Here is an 18590-nt window from a genome sequence, read left to right as displayed (position 1 = left end):
ATTTGAGCTCTAAGTGGCAGTGCAAGGGAAATTGACTGAACAATAACGGTGAGGGATGAGGACAAATGGAGAGCCTGCAATGACAGGAAGCGTCGGTACATTTGCTGACTCTCAAAGCGAAATCCTTTTCTTGGAATAACTCATTTCAGTAGATTTGCAGATGGCGCTGGTGTGCTAATTTGACCTGAAGTATAATGCAAAGTTATCAAATCTGTGTTTTCAATTAAAGAAAATGTGTTACAAAAATGCTAATTGGATTTGAGCCATGCACAGGCAAAAGAAAATAGGTAGCGGCATCATGAGAGTTCTGCAAAAACCTTAAAGTCTCCTGCTAAAGCAGGTATACAGAAGTTATATATATATAAATATATATATATATATATATATATATTATTATTTTTTTAAACGCGCCTCATCATCTTACCACTAATGCAGGGTACCCCACATGCCCGAAGTGTTTTCTGCCTCGAATCATAGACGTTTTAAGGCCTGGGCAAAGGGGGCTCTGGCCCAGGGCCCCAAAATTTCAGGAGGCCTCTGATTTAGCCAGATCTGTTCTGCAGAGAGATTTGCCCTGATGACCTATAATAGTTCTTAAATAGATTGTTTTAGATATGGTTTTCCTTTAATTTATTTTTAATTTGGTGATGTCCCAGAGTCTATTACAGACACTTTACAGAGAAAGTATGTTTGGGTTTTATGCAACATAAATACAAAACTTTCTTTTAGAACAAAACAGGATCTCAGATATGAGAAATGGGAGGGTGTCACAGGGATTATTTGCAGCAATATTAATGAGCTGCTGCTGTATTAAAAATACAGAAAAACACACATCACTATCCCTGAATATTAGATGTAAACACATTTAGAATTTGGACGAGTGTGCCTGTGCACTGTCCGTGACCTGTCCAAAGAGGGCGTGAAGGAGCAGATATTGGAGTATAAATTCAAAGCTGTTCAGAACAGGGGCCCCCAAAATAGGCTTGGCCCAGGGCCCCCAAAATTCTTAAGATGTCTCTGCCTTGAATTGCACCGTATTTACAGTCCTCCCCTCTCGTCCAGCATGCTCTTCATGTGAACAGAGCACTTTATACAACCCAGCATTACGGTGTGCTGCACACCATCCTACCACTTCACCAAGCATCACATCACAGTGTTTCAATTTTGTCTCTAAACAGTAGATAAACAAACGGAGAATTAGGCACTTTATAACAAAAGTAGTTATCTGTGTACTTACGTCATAATTATATGTAGTGCTGTAGATCCAGAGATGATAGTGTTTTTCTTCCTGCAGTTGTTCCCAGAGGATTTTTATTTTATACAAAGAACACACTGACGGCAAGGGACAAATATCTGGTTTTGTTTATGTTTAACCTTGTTCATGATACAGGCTAGTTTAGAGTTGATTTTGTCTACCGAAAGGAGCCAATTAAAATATTGAGGATCAAGACGAATCAAATTTTTATTAGACACTCCTGAGTTTGTGGCCGATTTAAGAGCCTCTTTATATGAGACATGGTGCATTGAAGTAGGTGTAGATTTAATTATGTGTTTTCCATAATCATCGGAGAACATGGGCATGGCTTTCCTGGCTTCAAGGATGTCTTTTGGGGCCTGGGAGGAATGAGTTTTGCCATCAGCTTGAGTTAATAGTTTGCTAATTGTACTATCTGCTTGCAAAAGTCTGAGTGACAAGAGGATTCAAGTTTAGAAGAGCTTTGGGTAATCTATCTTGCTTGAGTTCAGCTTGATGCAGTTTAAGGATATACCTAATTGGATTTTTTACAAGACAGACTTTAGGTCGCACAGGTCATTCCTGTTTGATGTCACCAAGTTCCCTTGGATTGACTGGCATCATGATGTTGTTCCCTCTGGTGTACTCCATATGGAGCCCCATCTTTTCATTGTATAGATTTAAAAGCAAGGAATCAAGCGTGGAGTCCTGGGAAACAGCACATCTTGTTAGAATCGAAACAGAATCTACCAATTTTGACCAGTTGGATGTTTTCTTTTAGGAAGGATGCAAACTTTTTAATATACTTACCATGCAAGCCCTTCACAAGAACTGAGGATTTGAGCTAATCTCCCTTCATCAGTAGTACCAAAAACGTGGTGAGATATAAAGGCATCTCAGGAGCCTTCACTCAATATCCATAAAGTATCAGCAACTATCTTGATGATAGTGTTTTTGCTGTTACATTCCTTAAGGAAGACTTATTGGTCGGAGACTAAAAAGGTATCCATTTTATTGTGATTCTTGAGATGGTTTGACATCTTGTTCTCTTGAAAAAGGCAATATGAAATGGGGATTTAGTTGGCAGGTGTTTGTGTATCAAGTTTTCAGTGAGTCCGGGAAGAAGCCTCATTTATGGCAGGAAGCTACGCATGATTTAAAAGGGAGAATTCATTTCGGCTGGTCTCAGGCAGTAGGGGGGCCAGGAACCCAGGAACTGGTTAGTGGCATTGCAGTTATTGGTGGTTTTTGAAAGTTCATCTTTGGCTACCGTTGAGAATTCTGACCAGAAGCAGTGGTGATATTTTTGTTTCCATACGATTCATGCTGTATCTGATGAGTACAATTTCCAAGTGAAGTAGTTCATAAAGGCATTGCATTCTTTTGATAGTGTAATTGTTTCAAGGTTGTGGCCTAGGGAACCACTGGCTTCTGTTCATATTCTTTTTTGCTGACACCGACAGCATCTTTCTTACAGTCTCTTTGAAATGCCAACATTCTTTTACACCAAGCTGCAAGTCCACAACATTCTGCCGCTTCTTGGTCAAAAACAAAATCACTTGGGACGCAGTAGAGACCAAAAAGTGCTTTACATCGTGCCCTTCACCGCAAACCCCAATAGTAGAAAACCCAGATTTCACACCAGGACTAAACTGTAGGCATTCAAAATCTGGCAGAGGCCTGGATGCTGATCCATGAGACATCTCTTTGACAAAGAAGTTCCCATCCCATTTGACACACTGAAAGCAGACCGTGCACTCCCTGAAGAGGAGAGATTTCATCACACAAAAATTACGCACAGGCTCAGGGGCCTGGCAATGAGGGAAGCTGCAAAACACCATCGGACTAAGTTTGAGTGGTGGCTCCTCGGTAGGGACTCAGATAAATAAATAGTCTCAGACTATTCCTGATGGGCCCGGTGATGAAATCGTTGGACCAGGAGCTTGTACACTCCCTAACACAGAAGAAGTGGCAGGATATACACTACTGGGCGCAATACTCCAACACTTCTAGCACATAAACAGCAGTGAAAATCGCTTCCTATTAGTACTGGACCCTTGCCTTGCTTTATAAATAAACCCAGACAGGGTGGATAAATGTTGGAGATGTAACGGTTCCCCAGGGACGCTGGTTCATATTCTTTGGGAATGCCCCAGATTGACACTCTTCTGGGAAGAGATTCTAACAGAAATAGATGCTCATTTTGATACCCGCTCCCCAGATTTCCCTCCTTCACTATATTGGGTCTCCCCAATCCATTCACTTACCCGCTCTGCTCCAAACGGGGTAGACATATCACGCTGGCCCTCCGAGTGGCGCACCAAGTAATACTGGCCCTATGGAGTAGAAAAAAGGTCCCATCGAGACTGGCCTGGTTACACTGTTTATGTGACCTGCTCGGAATGGAAATGCTGGCACCGACTTTTGACCCAGGAAGGTTCCCATTCAGAGAGATTTGGCCCCCATTCATAACACTTCTCTCGCAAGAGTTCACCGAGCTTACATGCCCTAGATACCTCGAGCTGCTGCACCTGACAGGACTCCTTACACCTTAGCACTTCTCAGACCCTACGATTCACAGGCGGTCCTTCTAGGATATATTTTGGAAAAAGCAGGCACCCGAGAGGGGTGAGGGGGAGGTATAAGGGAGGGGGAGGATTTTGTTAAAAGCTGCATAAGCGCTGAGTGAGGCCGAATTTTGACGCCACCTCAGCATTGTAACGCCTATATTATGCCTTGGCAGCACTGCAATAAACGTATTTAAACATAAAAACGAAATTACATTGCATGCAAGTTGAAAAAGTCAAATAGTGAAATATGATTGTGGCATCTTACTCTTCATCTGTCCGTTTTTAGAGTGGTGTTTAATAGGTAGCATCATTTTTGGTTGGAGCTGTGCAGGCCTACAACTCATTGTTCGTGGCCACCATGCCTTTTTAGAACCAACTCTGGTGATTATCTTTATGATTTAAAAAATGAGTTGGCTGCATATTTTATCTTCCAAAAATTAAAGTCTCCTATAGAGGTTTGAGGTGACAGCAGTGCTCAATTTGAGTCTTTGGTAGGAGGTAGGGTCCATCTGCACTCTTTTTTGGGGACCCGGGCGTATTTTACATCGACAGTCTTTGACCCAGGAAAAGGGTGAGAGAGGCAGAAATGGGGGAGTAGAGGAGGAAGAAAATGATTCAAAAGCAGTGACATAGGGAGAAAGAAAGGATAAAAATTACATGCAAAGCAGAGATGAAGGACCTTGGAAGTCAGGCGGTCGGTGAAAGACTCATGAGGTGGAATTGATACCAAACAGCCTTGATGTTTGGCCACCCAGTCACTCGGCCACGCCACTGGTGGACGTGTGAGAAAAACTTTGGAACCCAGTACTTAATCTTTTACAAATGAAGCACTGGATTTGGCCACAAACGTTTAATTTAGGTTTCTTCCAGAGGAGGGACTGTGATTTGGAAACTGCTTGGTGAGTGAGCTGGCACTGAATCCATTTGATTTTCCTCTTCTGTCTAGGTTCAGGCAGTTGGATCTCTCTGGGTGGCTCTGCGAGAAAGGTGGTGTACCCCTTCACCTCTGCAGGTAAGCCTTTCCAGAATTTCTTTTTTCGGTTTTTGTTAGTAATGTGTTGACAAGGGGGTGCCTTTACACAGGGAAAACGTGTTGCCTACTGACCGTTTGCGAAGCACAGGTGTTTCTGTCAGTGTAGCGTACTATACCTCGCTTCTGCTCATCCTTAAGGCGTCAGCTGAACACAGGCAATGCCTGCTCTGGATGCTGATATTATCTTTATCAGCAGTCATGTAAGAAGCTATGACCAGTTACTAATTTTAGCAACTTGTCTACTCCGCAAAATGTTGGGGTCATTAGAGGCTAGAGGATACATTTGTTCTCCAAATCTTCTTTTAGTAGTATTTCTTCATCTCCATTAATTAATTTTTATAGAGAAGCAAGCATATATATATATATATATATATATATATATATATATATATATATATATATATATATATATATATATGTTACACCAAGAAGACCCGTTTTACATGAAGTCCGCGGCCCGTTGACAGATGGCAAGTCCGACCGAGCGGGACACTCGGTAATTAATCCAAGCTGTCTTGATCACACCAATCAGTGTGATCAAGACAGCTTGCTGTCGAAACGTGTTACCTTGCCGAAATAAACTCTTGTTATCCTGAGTGCGAGTCCCTCTCTCTTTCAAGCGCAGTAGAGAGTTTGTGTGTTATATATATATATATATATATATTACAGAGACTAATTACAGTATGGCACGTATATATTGTTTGTTGACGTATATCTCTTGCTGATATGTCTGTTTAAAAACACATCTGTACTTAATACCTGCTTGGACAAGAACCAGTGCTACGGTGCTAGTAGTAGTTGCAATTTCTTTCTGTAAAAACATTTTTAGTCTTTGTTTTGGTTTTTAGTTGCCTGGTGTGTTTTGGGCAACAACAACCTCTTGACAAACAGTCATGCCTTTTGTGCTTTCTAGACTGTTTCGCTTCCCATATGTCCTTTTTGAACGGTTCCTAGTTCCCATAAGTTGTGCTGATTTCTGAAGTTTCGTTTCACGATTCCCTCATTATCTTGAGTAAAAGAGGATTGTTTATTTTCCACTTGTCAACATGGGATCTGTGTGGCGTTTCCTAGAATGGTGTCGAGTAATCTGCCAATTTGGAGTTATGTGTAATCTTAACGTCGCATTTGAAAGTAACCACAGGTACAGCTTAGATGATGTGTAGAGATTGCAACAAAGTATTACTTCATGCGATGAGACTGGTAAGGTAAGGTCTTGGATGTCAGATCAGGATAGCTTTCATGCTCATTAGTAGTAATATCATCACATACAGGCAGTTCATCAAGCTATCAAGCTGTCAGAGTAATTTCCCTCGTTTGCCTGATGATACTTGGTGTACTGCATGTGTTACTTGGCTATGTGTTTCCACAAGCTTGCTAATGAGCTCATTAGCTTAATTGTTATAATAACGTGTTTCCAGAATACTTTTGGAGCAGAAACCTTAAGCAGCACTGACGTTTATGAGGAAGGAAACTTAGTGTTGCTAAAAGTCATGTGTGTTGCAGAAAGTATTGTCTTGTTATATCATTGGTCTAGCATTTTATATGCCTTTTGGTGTAGAATATGTGTTATTGATGACGATGCTCAAGTGACAATCGCTGATTGGGCTTTCAAAATTTTCAGTGTAATTATTCATGAGCAAACATATATCCGATTGTAGTATTCGTTTGTATATTCATTGGTTATATTGATAACGTCACTTATTCTAGTCTGTAAAGAGCAGCAGCAAGATTTCATGGTATCAGATCAATTCTGTTATCCATTATTAACTCAATATATCAGTTAAGTAATTTTGGTTCGCTCTACCCCTGGGCAGATGCAGCCTTAGGTCTTAAAAATATATACATTTCATATGTTGGAGTACAGATGCCTTCCTATATCCTTTTTTTAAAAAAAATTTGTGACTTATGAAAATTTGACCTATAGCCGTAACCTCTGCAAACCTCTTTGAGCGCTTTATCTGAGGTATCCCTGAGCTTCGTTTATTATGTTTTTTATTTCTTAAAAACAGGAATTTCATGTGTAAGGGCCACTGTGAAGCTTGTTTATACCTTTATATTGCAAGTAATGGAAATGATAGCAGTGGTAAAGTATTTGTTGTTTTAGCAGGTGCTTATTACATCTCTCGTTTAGAGCACTGTTTAAAATTCAAGGTATGCTCAAAACATCCCCGAAACACTAGTAAAATGTTGGCAAGCTTGGTGTCACAATATGTATTTTTCAGAGCTTGATGAAATTAAATCTAGTCGCTTTTATTTTGCAGCTGAAGGGGATGTTTTAATGAGCCCACTGAGGAGCTGTGGATAGTCTGTTGGCAGTGTCATCGTGTTCAAGATACCTGTGGTTAATTATTAATCATTAATAAACTCTTGCCAACTTACAGAAGGTCTCACAGTCAAGTCTTGTGACTCACAAATCTTGTTGAATCTGGCCCGCTGGGCCTCAGAGGGGCAATTTGCTGAAATAAATCATATGATAATTTTGTTTTCGTGATATAAGTGGTTCTGATGAAGGTGATACTAGTTTCTAATAAACTCTGAAGAATGTAGTCAATAGATGTTGTCCCTCCATAATGCTTGATTTTGAGAAGTACATTTTTAGCTCATTAAATGAGAAAGTTACTCATGTCTTGACGTTGCCAGCAGTCCTTCATTGTTCAGAACAGTTCAGTGTGCAAATTGACAAAGGCTTATATATCTCAGTTCTCGCACCTGTTGACATTAGCACTTTAAAATATGTGCCCTGCTATTGACTATGGAATTCAAGGAAAGCATTAATATCAGAGGACTAGATTCTTGAAAAGGCAAGTATTTACTATTCCTTATATTTATGTATGTTGCTAGGAATTAGGAGCCTACATCAAAAATACGTCCGATTTTAAGGGAGAGCCCTTAAAAGAAGGGTGTCTAATGAATGTAGAATTTGACCAGGTTCTTGCCAGATTATTAAAATTACCACTATGTAAATGAGTTGTGTTTAGGTGCATTGTATGTATGTATGTCTTACGCAAATGTCCCTAAAATCTGGCATAAATATAGCCCTGCGTTTGACTCCCCTGAAATAAAATCTTCAAATATGTAAGTTCAACATATGAGGAGAACATAGGTATTTTTTATCTTTATTTGTAACATTTGAGATGAATGTGAATAGTTTTGTGTAAAGATATTTTTACAGGCAAATAAGCCAAGCAAAGCAAATACGGGATTAGCCTTGCTCTAAACAAACAACAACAGTCATAGTTTTTTCTAGCGTATTGCCCTTGTACATCAATTTACCCATTTGTCTGTTCTAAATGCCTGTATGATTAAAAAAAAACAACAAACGAAAAAAAACAGATTTGCAAATACATAGGGTGTAAAATTTCTTTCAGCATTAGAACGGGGCTTTTCACAAGTGTTCAACCTGTTACATAGGTACAACAAGAACAAGGGAACCTCCTAAATTATTCTTGAAAAGTTAATACACACACATTTGCAATATCATAGAGCCAGTGTACAACAGTAAAAATTGAATCATCACCTAGGATTGTTAATTAAACTAAGAAGTACCCAAATCGTCCAACATTTGCCCATGATGGTATTGGATCGATATGGTAGCGGGGAGTACAGGGTGGGGTTAGCATGGTGTGGTTTTATCTAGTTTTGTGATTTTTGATTTCTGTTTTACAATATTTGTCAACATTGCACTACTTATGTAGTTGTATTGGTTTAGGTAATTTATTTTAGGAGTTATTGTTCAAAGTAAATTCATGCTCCATTCAACTTCTCTAAGTCCACCAAACATTTTCCTCAATCAAGTTTTCTGCCTTATTGCAACATTTGTGTCTCCTTCATTTGCATATCTGTATGTCTCCTTCCTTATTGTTTGTCATCTCAGTGACTCAGAGTACTTGTGTTTATTTTTTTAGTTAAACCGTTTTTATTGCAGAACCAAATACATAGTATTTCAATCAGGAGAATTATCATTGATGCGGAGTCCTCACTCCCTTGTTCATGTATCCACATATTATACACAGCCATTCAGCCCACATCCCGGAGGTCGGGCGGCAAGAAGCGCAGATTAGACAATCCTTACATTTGTCAGTCGCTGTGTAGGTCTTTAGGGGGAGGTCCACCGTCTGCTTTTGATTTTAAATTCTGCTTCCCTCTCCCCCCCACTGATGTCTGAGAAAGAACCGCCCCATCTATACTATCATTAGTAAGAGTCCCCTCCACCCCCTGAAGATCCCCCCCCCCCTCCTCCCAAGTGTCACCAGTCGCGCCCGGCTTAGAGTACTTGTGTTTATCATATGAATTACAAGAGTGAAAAAAATTAAAATTGTCCCTCATAATGTTGAGGTTTTGAATGATCTGTTGGCAGAATATTTCAACTGTTTGGGTTGATTAAATATAGATTTTGCATAGGAAGATAAGGCTGGTGTGAAATAGCCAAAAAAGTAAAAGGGGTGCAATTGGTAATTCGCTGTTGACTTTCTAGAATAAAAAAGAATGACATAATTAAGTTAATAGCAAAAAGAAGCAAACTACAAAAATGTTTTCATGTGAGGATGGCCTTGAAGGTAGATACAAGTTATGTGATCTCCAGAAAGATGCTTAATGGTGAACGATATAACTCCATGAGGTATATTACAGAATTTTGGAAAGAGAAACTCACAACACCTTCAGGATCTAACATTTCTGGATAGCCGTTTCCATTTTTGATGCTTAACAGGCAGTCTACGCATACATAAGAGCCACCTTTCAGAAGCTCTCCCTGGTGAGGGGAACTGGGGCTGCGAGCTGCATGTGATTCTTATGCTGTGACAAACCTGCGATCTGTGTTGATAATTTGCGAATTTGCACTTGGAGCGTTTTTAACAATGTTATCAATTGTACTATTTTACCTTGGGTGGCTTTCAGAGATAAGGGGAATTAAGTGATAGGCACTCTGACACCCTGACCAGCTATCGATCACTTGGCCCAGCCGCTTCTTAGCCGATACTCGGCGGCGGTGGGCGCCATCTTGAGTGAGGCGGGGACAGCGCTCTACTCGCGCCGTCCTCCCGCCCTCTTGGATTATTTAATCGGTCTCCTTTTCGCGCTCGGTGCCTTTCAGAAGCTCTCCCTGGTGAGGGGAACTGGGGCTGCGAGCTGCATGTGATTCTTATGCTGTGACAAACCTGCGATCTGTGTTGATAATTTGCGAATTTGCACTTGGAGCGTTTTTAACAATTTTAACAATTGTACTATTTTACCTTGGGTGGCTTTCAGAGATAAGGGGAATTAAGTGATAGGCACTCTGACACCCTGACCAGCTATCGATCACTTGGCCCAGCCGCTTCTTAGCCGATACTCGGCGGCGGTGGGCGCCATCTTGAGTGAGGCGGGGACAGCGCTCTAGTCGCGCCGTCCTCCCGCCCTCTTATCTCCCTATATTATGTGCAGGGCGGCTAGACGGCGCAGCGGGCTGGCGCAGCGGGCGCGCCGGATGCGCGCCGAAGCCGCACCTAAGCCAAGCCCGTCTGCGCCCGTCCGCGGCCGACCGGGACCAGGGGCCACGACCCCTGCCCAAACCATCAGTGAGGCACCATACATGGGTGGAAGCATTACCTACACGAGCCGCGAACTGCGGGATCTGAATGGTAAGAAGACCATTAATGTACATGATTGTGCTCACATGGGCCCGATTGACACCTTCGGCCCATTCAGCTGTTATAATTGTAGATGGGAAAGTACCCCTAAACTGAACCCTGTGGAATTAAATCTACCCACATTTCCTCTTCAATGCATCTACATGAACGTAAGATCGCTACCAAAACATTCCACGTACATCTGGGACCTTCTAAATGAACATAAACCTGACTTAGTGTGTCTGTCTGAAACATGGCTTGATGACCATAATATCCCAGACATAGTCTCAGCCCTTCCCCCAGAGTACAAGATATTGAATGTTAATAGAGTTAAGAAAAAGGGAGGAGGTGTAGCTCTCTTGTTCAGAGACCACCTCTTATGTAGGCAAGAGACTATCGTGCCGGTCGAACACTATGAGGCTCTGGCATTTACGGTATCCATAAACACAAATGTACTATTCGGAGGTATCCTAATCTATAATCCCCCAGGCTGCACATTAAACTTTAGCACACAACTACTCACACAAATTATGCCTGTTTGTTTAAAGAACAAGAACATCCTCCTCCTTGGAGACTTCAATATACATTGGGACAACAGCAGCAATTCTCTGACAAACCTATTAGTGGAAGATATGGCTATCCTACAGTTATCTCAGAGAGTCCACCAACCAACACACATCGCAGGACATACACTAGACCTGATATTCTCTAATATCGATTCCATTGACATTGACCCTTTAACACCGTTGTTATGGACCGATCACTACATGATCACTTTCTGCATTAACCTTCCCATCCCTCAGACCAAAAACACAGTGTATTCACAGCAAATACGAGAAACTGGAAATCTTTCACACTTGATAAATTCAGAAATCATTTTTCACACCCTTTTTGTACAAGTACTAATATTCATGAGGAAATAGATCTCCTTCATAAAAACATTAAAAACGCACTTGAATATTGTTCGACTTCTCAATCCCGCCATAAACCTGGCAACAAAAAATCAGAGAGATGGTACGGACCAGAGCTTAAACTCTTAAAAAGAAATTGCACCTCCCTTGAACATAAATGGAGAGTAAGCAAGTCAGATGAGACTAAATGCAGCTTTAGGAAAGCACTAACACTCTATCACAGAGCGATTAGAAACGCAAAAAAGAACTATTTCACACGCAGAGTTACTGAAAATAAAAACTCCTCAAAAGAACTTTTCAAAATTGTCAGAGAACTATGCAACCCAACCAATCTCTCCCTAAATCTTACTCCTTCACAAGACAACTGTAACAAATTTAATGACTTTTTCTGCGAAAAAATTGACACCATTTATGCCTCCTTTCCAAAATCAGGGACGGAAAAAAGTGAACATTACGTACCAACTGCTGCACATACCATCTGTCACAGTTTTGGCCTTTTTTCGGAAGAGGAGGTAGAAAAGTCATGCTTGAGGTCAAATCTGGGTCACCACTTGACCCATGCCCACATCACATTTTCTCCCAGCTAACCCCTGTAATATGCCCAGTAGTCACTAGAGCACTTAATCTTTCTCTTAGTTCTGCCGAATTCCCAAAATCATGGAAACAGGCCCTAGTCACTCCTTTAGTAAAAAAGGCTGGAGCAGACGTAAACAATCCGGCCAATTACAGACCAATATCCCAGTTACCCTATTTATCAAAGGTTCTGGAGAAGTTGGTCAACAGACGACTTTCCATATTTTTGGAAGTTAATGACCTACTGGATGCCTCACAGACAGGGTTTCGGACAAACAATAGCACTGAAACTACACTCCTAGCAGTGACAGACAGCATTAGAACTAAGGTGGATCAAGGTAAAACAGTCGTTCTGATACTTCTCGATTTATCAGCGGCTTTTGATACCGTACCCCACGATCAATTATTGAACATCCTGGCAGAGAAAGGAATTCAAGATAAAGCATTAGGATGGCTACAATCGTTCCTAGCGGATCGAACCCAATCCGTTCGCTTGGGTGACTACACATCCCCCTCCGCGACCTATAAAATACGGGGTTCCCCAGGGGGCTTCGTTGAGCCCAACCCTGTTCAATGTGTTTGTCTCCTCATTGGCAACCATTGGCAAAAAGTGGGGTGTCGAAATGTGCTCTTATGCGGATGACACCCAGTTGATGGTCACCATTGATGAAAAAGATGATTCTAAATCTAGACTGACAAACTGCCTGACTGAGTTGGCAATTTGGATGCAGGACCATTGTCTTAGACTAAATGCCGACAAGTCTGAAATCTTACTGTTCGGCAGAGGTACACAGGCTTGGGACAACAGCTGGTGGCCGAGTGACCTGGGCTCGCCTCCCAACCCTACCCCAAAAGCCAAAAATCTAGGCATAACACTGGATAGGGACTTATCCATGAAATCCCATGTCTCCATAGTTTTCGGCAGAGGCTTCGGGCTATTGAAGATGCTTAGACGAGTCTTCCCCTGGGTTCCGACAGAGTGCAGGAAAACACTAGTCCAGTCACTATTGATGAGTAGGCTGGACTGTGGTAACTCCCTGTTTGTGGGAATGGCAGATTACCTTTTCTCTAAATTGCAGATGGTTCAGAATGCCGCGGCCAAAGCCATCTGTAATAAAAGAAAATACGACTCAGCCAAAAACTGCATGCGTGAGCTTCATTGGCTCCCAATGCGACAACGAGCCACTTTTAAACTACTATGTATTTCACACAAAGTACTTCACGACACAGGCCCCAACATCCTACATGACAAGATTAGATTCCATAAACCCTCAAGGAACCTACGATCCATAACGTCAGGTAGAGCTTCCACCACCCGAGCACGGACTGTCAGGATGGGAGAACGGGCCTTCTCTCACATTGCCGCAACAAAATGGAATGAGTTACCTTCTAACCTTAGAACAAATGACTGCTTCCTCTCATTTAGGAAACAACTAAAGACAGTTCTCTTCCCCAGATCAGATCAATAATCCTCAACCAGAGCTGCTATCGAATCACTTGCCACCTCTCCTCAGCGCCGTGATGTCCTTCCAAGGATGAATGTTAGCGCTTTACAAATTAAATAAATACAAATACAAATACAAATACCTAGATCCATTAAGTTTCTTTGGACCATATGTGAAATCCTACACTTAATGAATGATATTTGTAGAGTATAATATCCTACAGGCTGAACATTTCTGAGTATTTAACTTAGCATTTCAACACTATTGCGATTTTTTAAAAATGTCTTTGTTAATGCATCGTGTGAAGCTCCAAGTCCGGGACCCCTAGATTTGATCTGCTGTTTGAGATCACTCATGCATTCGGCTTATTTTAGACCTTCAAATTCCTCTACTTGGAACAACAATGTGATGTCTTAACAAAGAGGTTCTTGAATTCTTGTAGAATATTAGTGCATTATGAAGGTTTTGCAGAGAGAACCTACCCACTTGCAACTTTATTCCACTTTTATGACATGTTAAGTTCTGAGGAATAGGTCTCTTGGCTATTAAAATTGAAGAGTTAGTCACAGTAGAGGACCACATTGGAAGATGGCGCCAATTATAATTATTAGATTGGGCTAGTATGAGTATAATTAAGAGCTTTGCCATATATTTTAAATTAACACACAAAAGAAGCTGTGGGATGAGTCAAGATGGCAGGATTTTAGAAACTATTTTAAGGCTGAGATAACAGGATTTTCCATTACTCCGAAATCCAAAAACCGTGACATTGTGGTAGAGTCAAGGACACTCGAGAAGGGGCAAGTGATTTTTTGAAATAAATTATACTCTGGTTCTTCAAATCCACCCATGGAAGCAATTGTTAGTTTTTTTAAGTTATTCGTTTACCAACCATTAGCCTTCCAGCGTGACTTTACTTGCCCATCTCCAGAGGAGTTGGTGAAAGAGATTCGCTCCAACCCTTTTTTTTTTTTTTAAAGGTGAATTTTAACCTGGTGAGAACCCTACTCTAGAGCACACTGATATCACTGAGTGTTGCTATAGTTATGAAATTCAACCTTCTATTAGACTGTGAACATGCAAGATTTTGGCACATACATGATGGGCCTAGGTAAGCTATATCCAACAGCTTACCTTTAGGGAACAAGGTCTTCATCATCAGCAACAGACGAGTGTGGGCCAGACTCGATAGCTGCACCCATAGAGTTTATCCCTAAGGAACGTCAATGCCAAGTTTTAGGGACTGTGCATTTATTCAGGAAAGACTTATTTGACTTGTGTTGCTCATAACATTATGCGTTCTTTTCTGCAAGTATGGTGGCCTATCCCTTCTTTTAAAGATAGTCTGGGCGCGTAAGCAGTCCGTCACATTACTGCTTAAACCCCCCCCATGCAATTTTTTCCATTTTTCAAACCATTGATTAAATTAGTAGTAGTGCTGAGCATAGTCAGTCATACATCAGGATCACATGTTAATGGCCGATAAGGGCAGGGCACAATAAATAATATGCCAGTTTTGCATCTGAAACAGCAATAGAGTTTGGTTGAGTCAGTCCCATGCCTGGCACCTGCTTACAATTCATGGTCTCAACTGCAGCACTACTGTGCCGCAAACTGAGAACTAATTAAACAAAACAAAAGTGGTACCCAAAGTGTCAGCCTTTACCCAATTGCGGTTTTTGCTGTGTTGGTGAATAGTGGATGTTTATTGTTGACAAATTCAATAGTACTCATTTTCTGAACCTTGCAAGGACGAAAGGCTAAGCGGACTCAGAGGGGTATGAACTTTCAACCGTGGGTTCAACCACAGATCCCTGAAGTAAATGCATCCGTCCAGTGAACCATCAGCCCTGGCTGAATGTAATAACTTCGAAAAATTTAATTTAGTGTATTTAAAATTAATACTTTACACCAATTTAAAGAAGCCGAACCAGAGAACAGTTTTTGAGTCCACTAGCTTTATAAATGTACTCAACCTTTATTTCTAGTTTCCATTTGTTGATTTTTTTAAAGCACTGCTTCATGTACTAGTGAGTCGTAGATATTTCTTCTCCTCTTGACTCTCTTGGTTCTTTGTATGCAAACAGTTTGTATTGAGGTTTTGTGAAACATTACATGAAGTAGAAAAAGGGGAAAAGAATAATGGCATGGTAAAAAGAAAAACAAATCCGTTGATCTGAAATTATACACCCTGAAGGCAAGAGAGCACATCTTATAATTGGCAAGTATATAGTGCATACTTGTGTGTGTTTATATTTATAAAGTTTATTTAGAGTTCAGAGGTCATTGTTTTTAAAGAGCACAGTGTCTCCAACTGAAAATGGTTTAGGCATTCCCCCCACCTCCCCCAATTTCTTGTGCTTGGTAGGGCACCCCCTTGACAAATAAATGCTTTCTTCCACTTTTGCGCACCAACCTTCCCCTCAACCAGGCATCAAAGGTGGGCAATTCTCAAACCTTCAATATTTAGCAATCTCTCTAAGAGCCAAAAACACAGAAAATCCCCTCCATGAATATCTCTCCTCTCAATTAGCCCACCTATTCTAGTTTTCCTACTAGGCTCAGTTTAGAAAATTGTTCAACTGTTCTTTCCAGCACCTCAGACAGCACACTCATAACTCTGGCCAAGAAGGGCGTAATTATTGCACATGACCCTATCATATGCAGTCAGTTAGCTAAATCTAGTGCAGACCGGGGACTCGCCCTGTCTATTTTATGCAAGTGTTTGGGCGCGAGATACATTCTATATAAGTATTTTAATTGTATACATCTAAGCTTTGCGGAAATAGACAATTTCCTGGGGGGCAAAAAAAGCCATCCCTCCACCTGCTTCATCCAGTGAGCCTATGCTGGCCTCCTATTTTGCCTGAAATGTTTATCAGTCCACCTGTGAGTTAGAAATAAGAGAACAGTTTAGAGGTGGGATACCACCCTTGTCAGCCTTCTCCAGTGGCAGCCGAGCCTCTTGTGGTCTGTTTTCTGGTATTACAAGCCCCTTAAAACAGCTGACATTTGGTGTAATTGGAGGCATCGGAAAAATTGCATGTTGGCTAACTGGAATTCATATAGTGCGGTCTATCCACATGGCTCTTAAAAATTAAATGCCAATGTTGCCCCTAACCCTGAAGCATTCTAGCAGTAAATAATGTCGCCAGTATGTACTTTTCGTAGCGGTGTTGCAGAGCGAGTTTGCCCATCCCAGAGTCCATCAACTAACATCCTGCCAACATTTAAGAATCACTCTGTTGTGAGGGGGGACGTTTGAAGGTCTGTAGAACTATATAGAATATTTTCGTGATCCCTCTCTTCTAAAATGGTTCATTGGGTGTCAAAAGAAGCCTATCAACAAATAATCGTTTATTGATAATCTGAGCAGAGAAGCCCAGTAATTCCTATATATGTCCACCATACCTATCCCTCCTTCAAAGACTGAACCGGTACATTTGTCCAAAGGCAATTCTGGGGTTTTTCGCAAATAAAGTTAATGGGATTGGATCCAAGCTTGTCAGCATAGTGACTGGGGATTTCATAGGGGTAATTTTGAAATACAGATTGTTTTGGAAGAAGGATTATTTTTTTTAAGTTTTCTTTCCAAGGATATTGAGGATTAATTTACTCCAAGTATGGTGTTGTATGGGAAGGGGGTTTAACACCTAGCGTTGCACTGGGTTGAGAGACCAGTGTATTCAAAAGTATGTAAATCCATGTCCGGTAGTGACATTCTCACCACCCTACTGGTAGGTTCCTGGATACCCCACAGTGGAACCAAGGTAGATTTGTCCCAGTTCCGCAGAACCATGATGCCTGCCCATACAATTCCAGCATGCGCACTAGTCTGTGACCGATGAATCACACAAAGAAGCAAGCAATAAACATAAAGGCGAATGTGGTTTTCATGTCTCCTTCCCATTGATATCCCTCTACCAGCCCATCACAATGTATCCAGATTACCAAAGGTTTGATAGCCAGGGCAATCATAGGTGAAAGTGGGCATGTTTGTCTCGTTCTGTTCTTGATGTTAAACGGGGTGCTAGAACCCCTCTGATTCTGATCTCTCTTATCAAAAGTCATGCCTGGATCGTGATGCCAACATACAATCAACTGAAATAACAATCCTATTTACAAGAATGTTTCAGGGATCACTACAAGAGGAAAATCAGTCTACTGAGGTTGGGGTGGTTCCCGAGCAAAGACCTTACCCCTAAATGGTTACGGACCTGGTCAACTTTGGATTGTCGCCTCTGTGACAAGGGAGTAGAGTAGTTATTGCATCTATTATGTATTTGCCCGGCCTTACAAAATCTAAGGAAGATCCTCCTGAAGCCATTCCTAAGAGAAACATAAGTCAGGACCTGCAGGACGGCTGTGATAAAATGCCTCAGCGGGTCTTCGATACAACTTTCCTGCAAAACGATAAAATTCCTGGCATTTGCTGCTCAAGATCTTGAAAAAAAAAGGCAGCAGCAAAAGAGGAACTGGGACATATGGACTCCCTGCAGCTGGGCCCAGATCCTCCTTCATTCTCTTTACAGTCACCCTCCTCCCCCTGCTCTGTTATTTTAATACACTGCAAGCATTTATAACAGACAAGAGGGGACAGTTACATCTAATTAAATATAAGCCCTTATGTGTGCAGCACCCCCTGTTATAACAGTCATTTGTTGGGCCCTATATATTAATGAGGGCCACTGTCTTCCAATAGTGCTACCCCTGTTTCTTTTTATCTTTGTACATTAAAAAACACTCTCCCTGTTTTTACTTATCATGTATATCCGTGCAAAGTCGCTTAGGACATGGGGGCATGTGTTGTTTTATGTTGCTTTATGCTGATTCAAAGATGTTGATGTTTATTACATGGTAGTAAGTTCCACCCTTTTACGATTTTAACAAATCAAATGAAAGTATTTATACATACATTATCAAACGTTTGCATTTGAGGCTGAGCAGATGGACTGTGGATGCACAAGTTTGAATCTCACTTTAATTTAAATCCCCTTCTACTTGAATTGCATCTCTGCCCTCTCTGACATAGCTCAATAATCCGTCCCGTGATCATTATCAGGTACTCTCAATCTATAGATATTGTTAAATAGTCATTTTTTACCCCCAAAAATAATAATACCCTATTGTGGGCAGTCTTTCCTGTCATTGCCCTGCAGTTAAAGATTAACTAGTTAAATGCAGAGAACTTGTCCAGATGATGAAAAGTAGTACCAAC

The 18590-nt window shown here is 41.1% G+C and overlaps 1 protein-coding gene across 9 annotated transcripts in view; it reads left to right on the top strand.

The window, feature by feature from the left end:
• DIP2C (DIP2 acetate--CoA ligase C (putative)) overlaps positions 1–18590 on the top strand; it is a 1026208-nt gene that overhangs the window by 629678 nt on the left and 377940 nt on the right. For 6 of the 9 annotated variants that reach the window (XM_078663289.1, XM_078663285.1, XM_078663286.1 and 3 more), the window contains one exon: positions 4751–4816. The exons of the other annotated variants lie outside the window; for them this stretch is intronic. In XM_078663289.1, coding sequence (XP_078519415.1) covers positions 4751–4816 — 66 coding nt within the window. The remainder of the gene's footprint in view (positions 1–4750; positions 4817–18590) is intronic. 9 annotated transcript variants of the gene reach the window in all.

Source organism: Lissotriton helveticus, chromosome 10 (assembly GCF_964261635.1).
Source record: "Lissotriton helveticus chromosome 10, aLisHel1.1, whole genome shotgun sequence".
NCBI lineage: Eukaryota > Metazoa > Chordata > Amphibia > Caudata > Salamandridae > Lissotriton > Lissotriton helveticus.
This window is presented reverse-complemented; position numbering and strand designations above follow the sequence as displayed.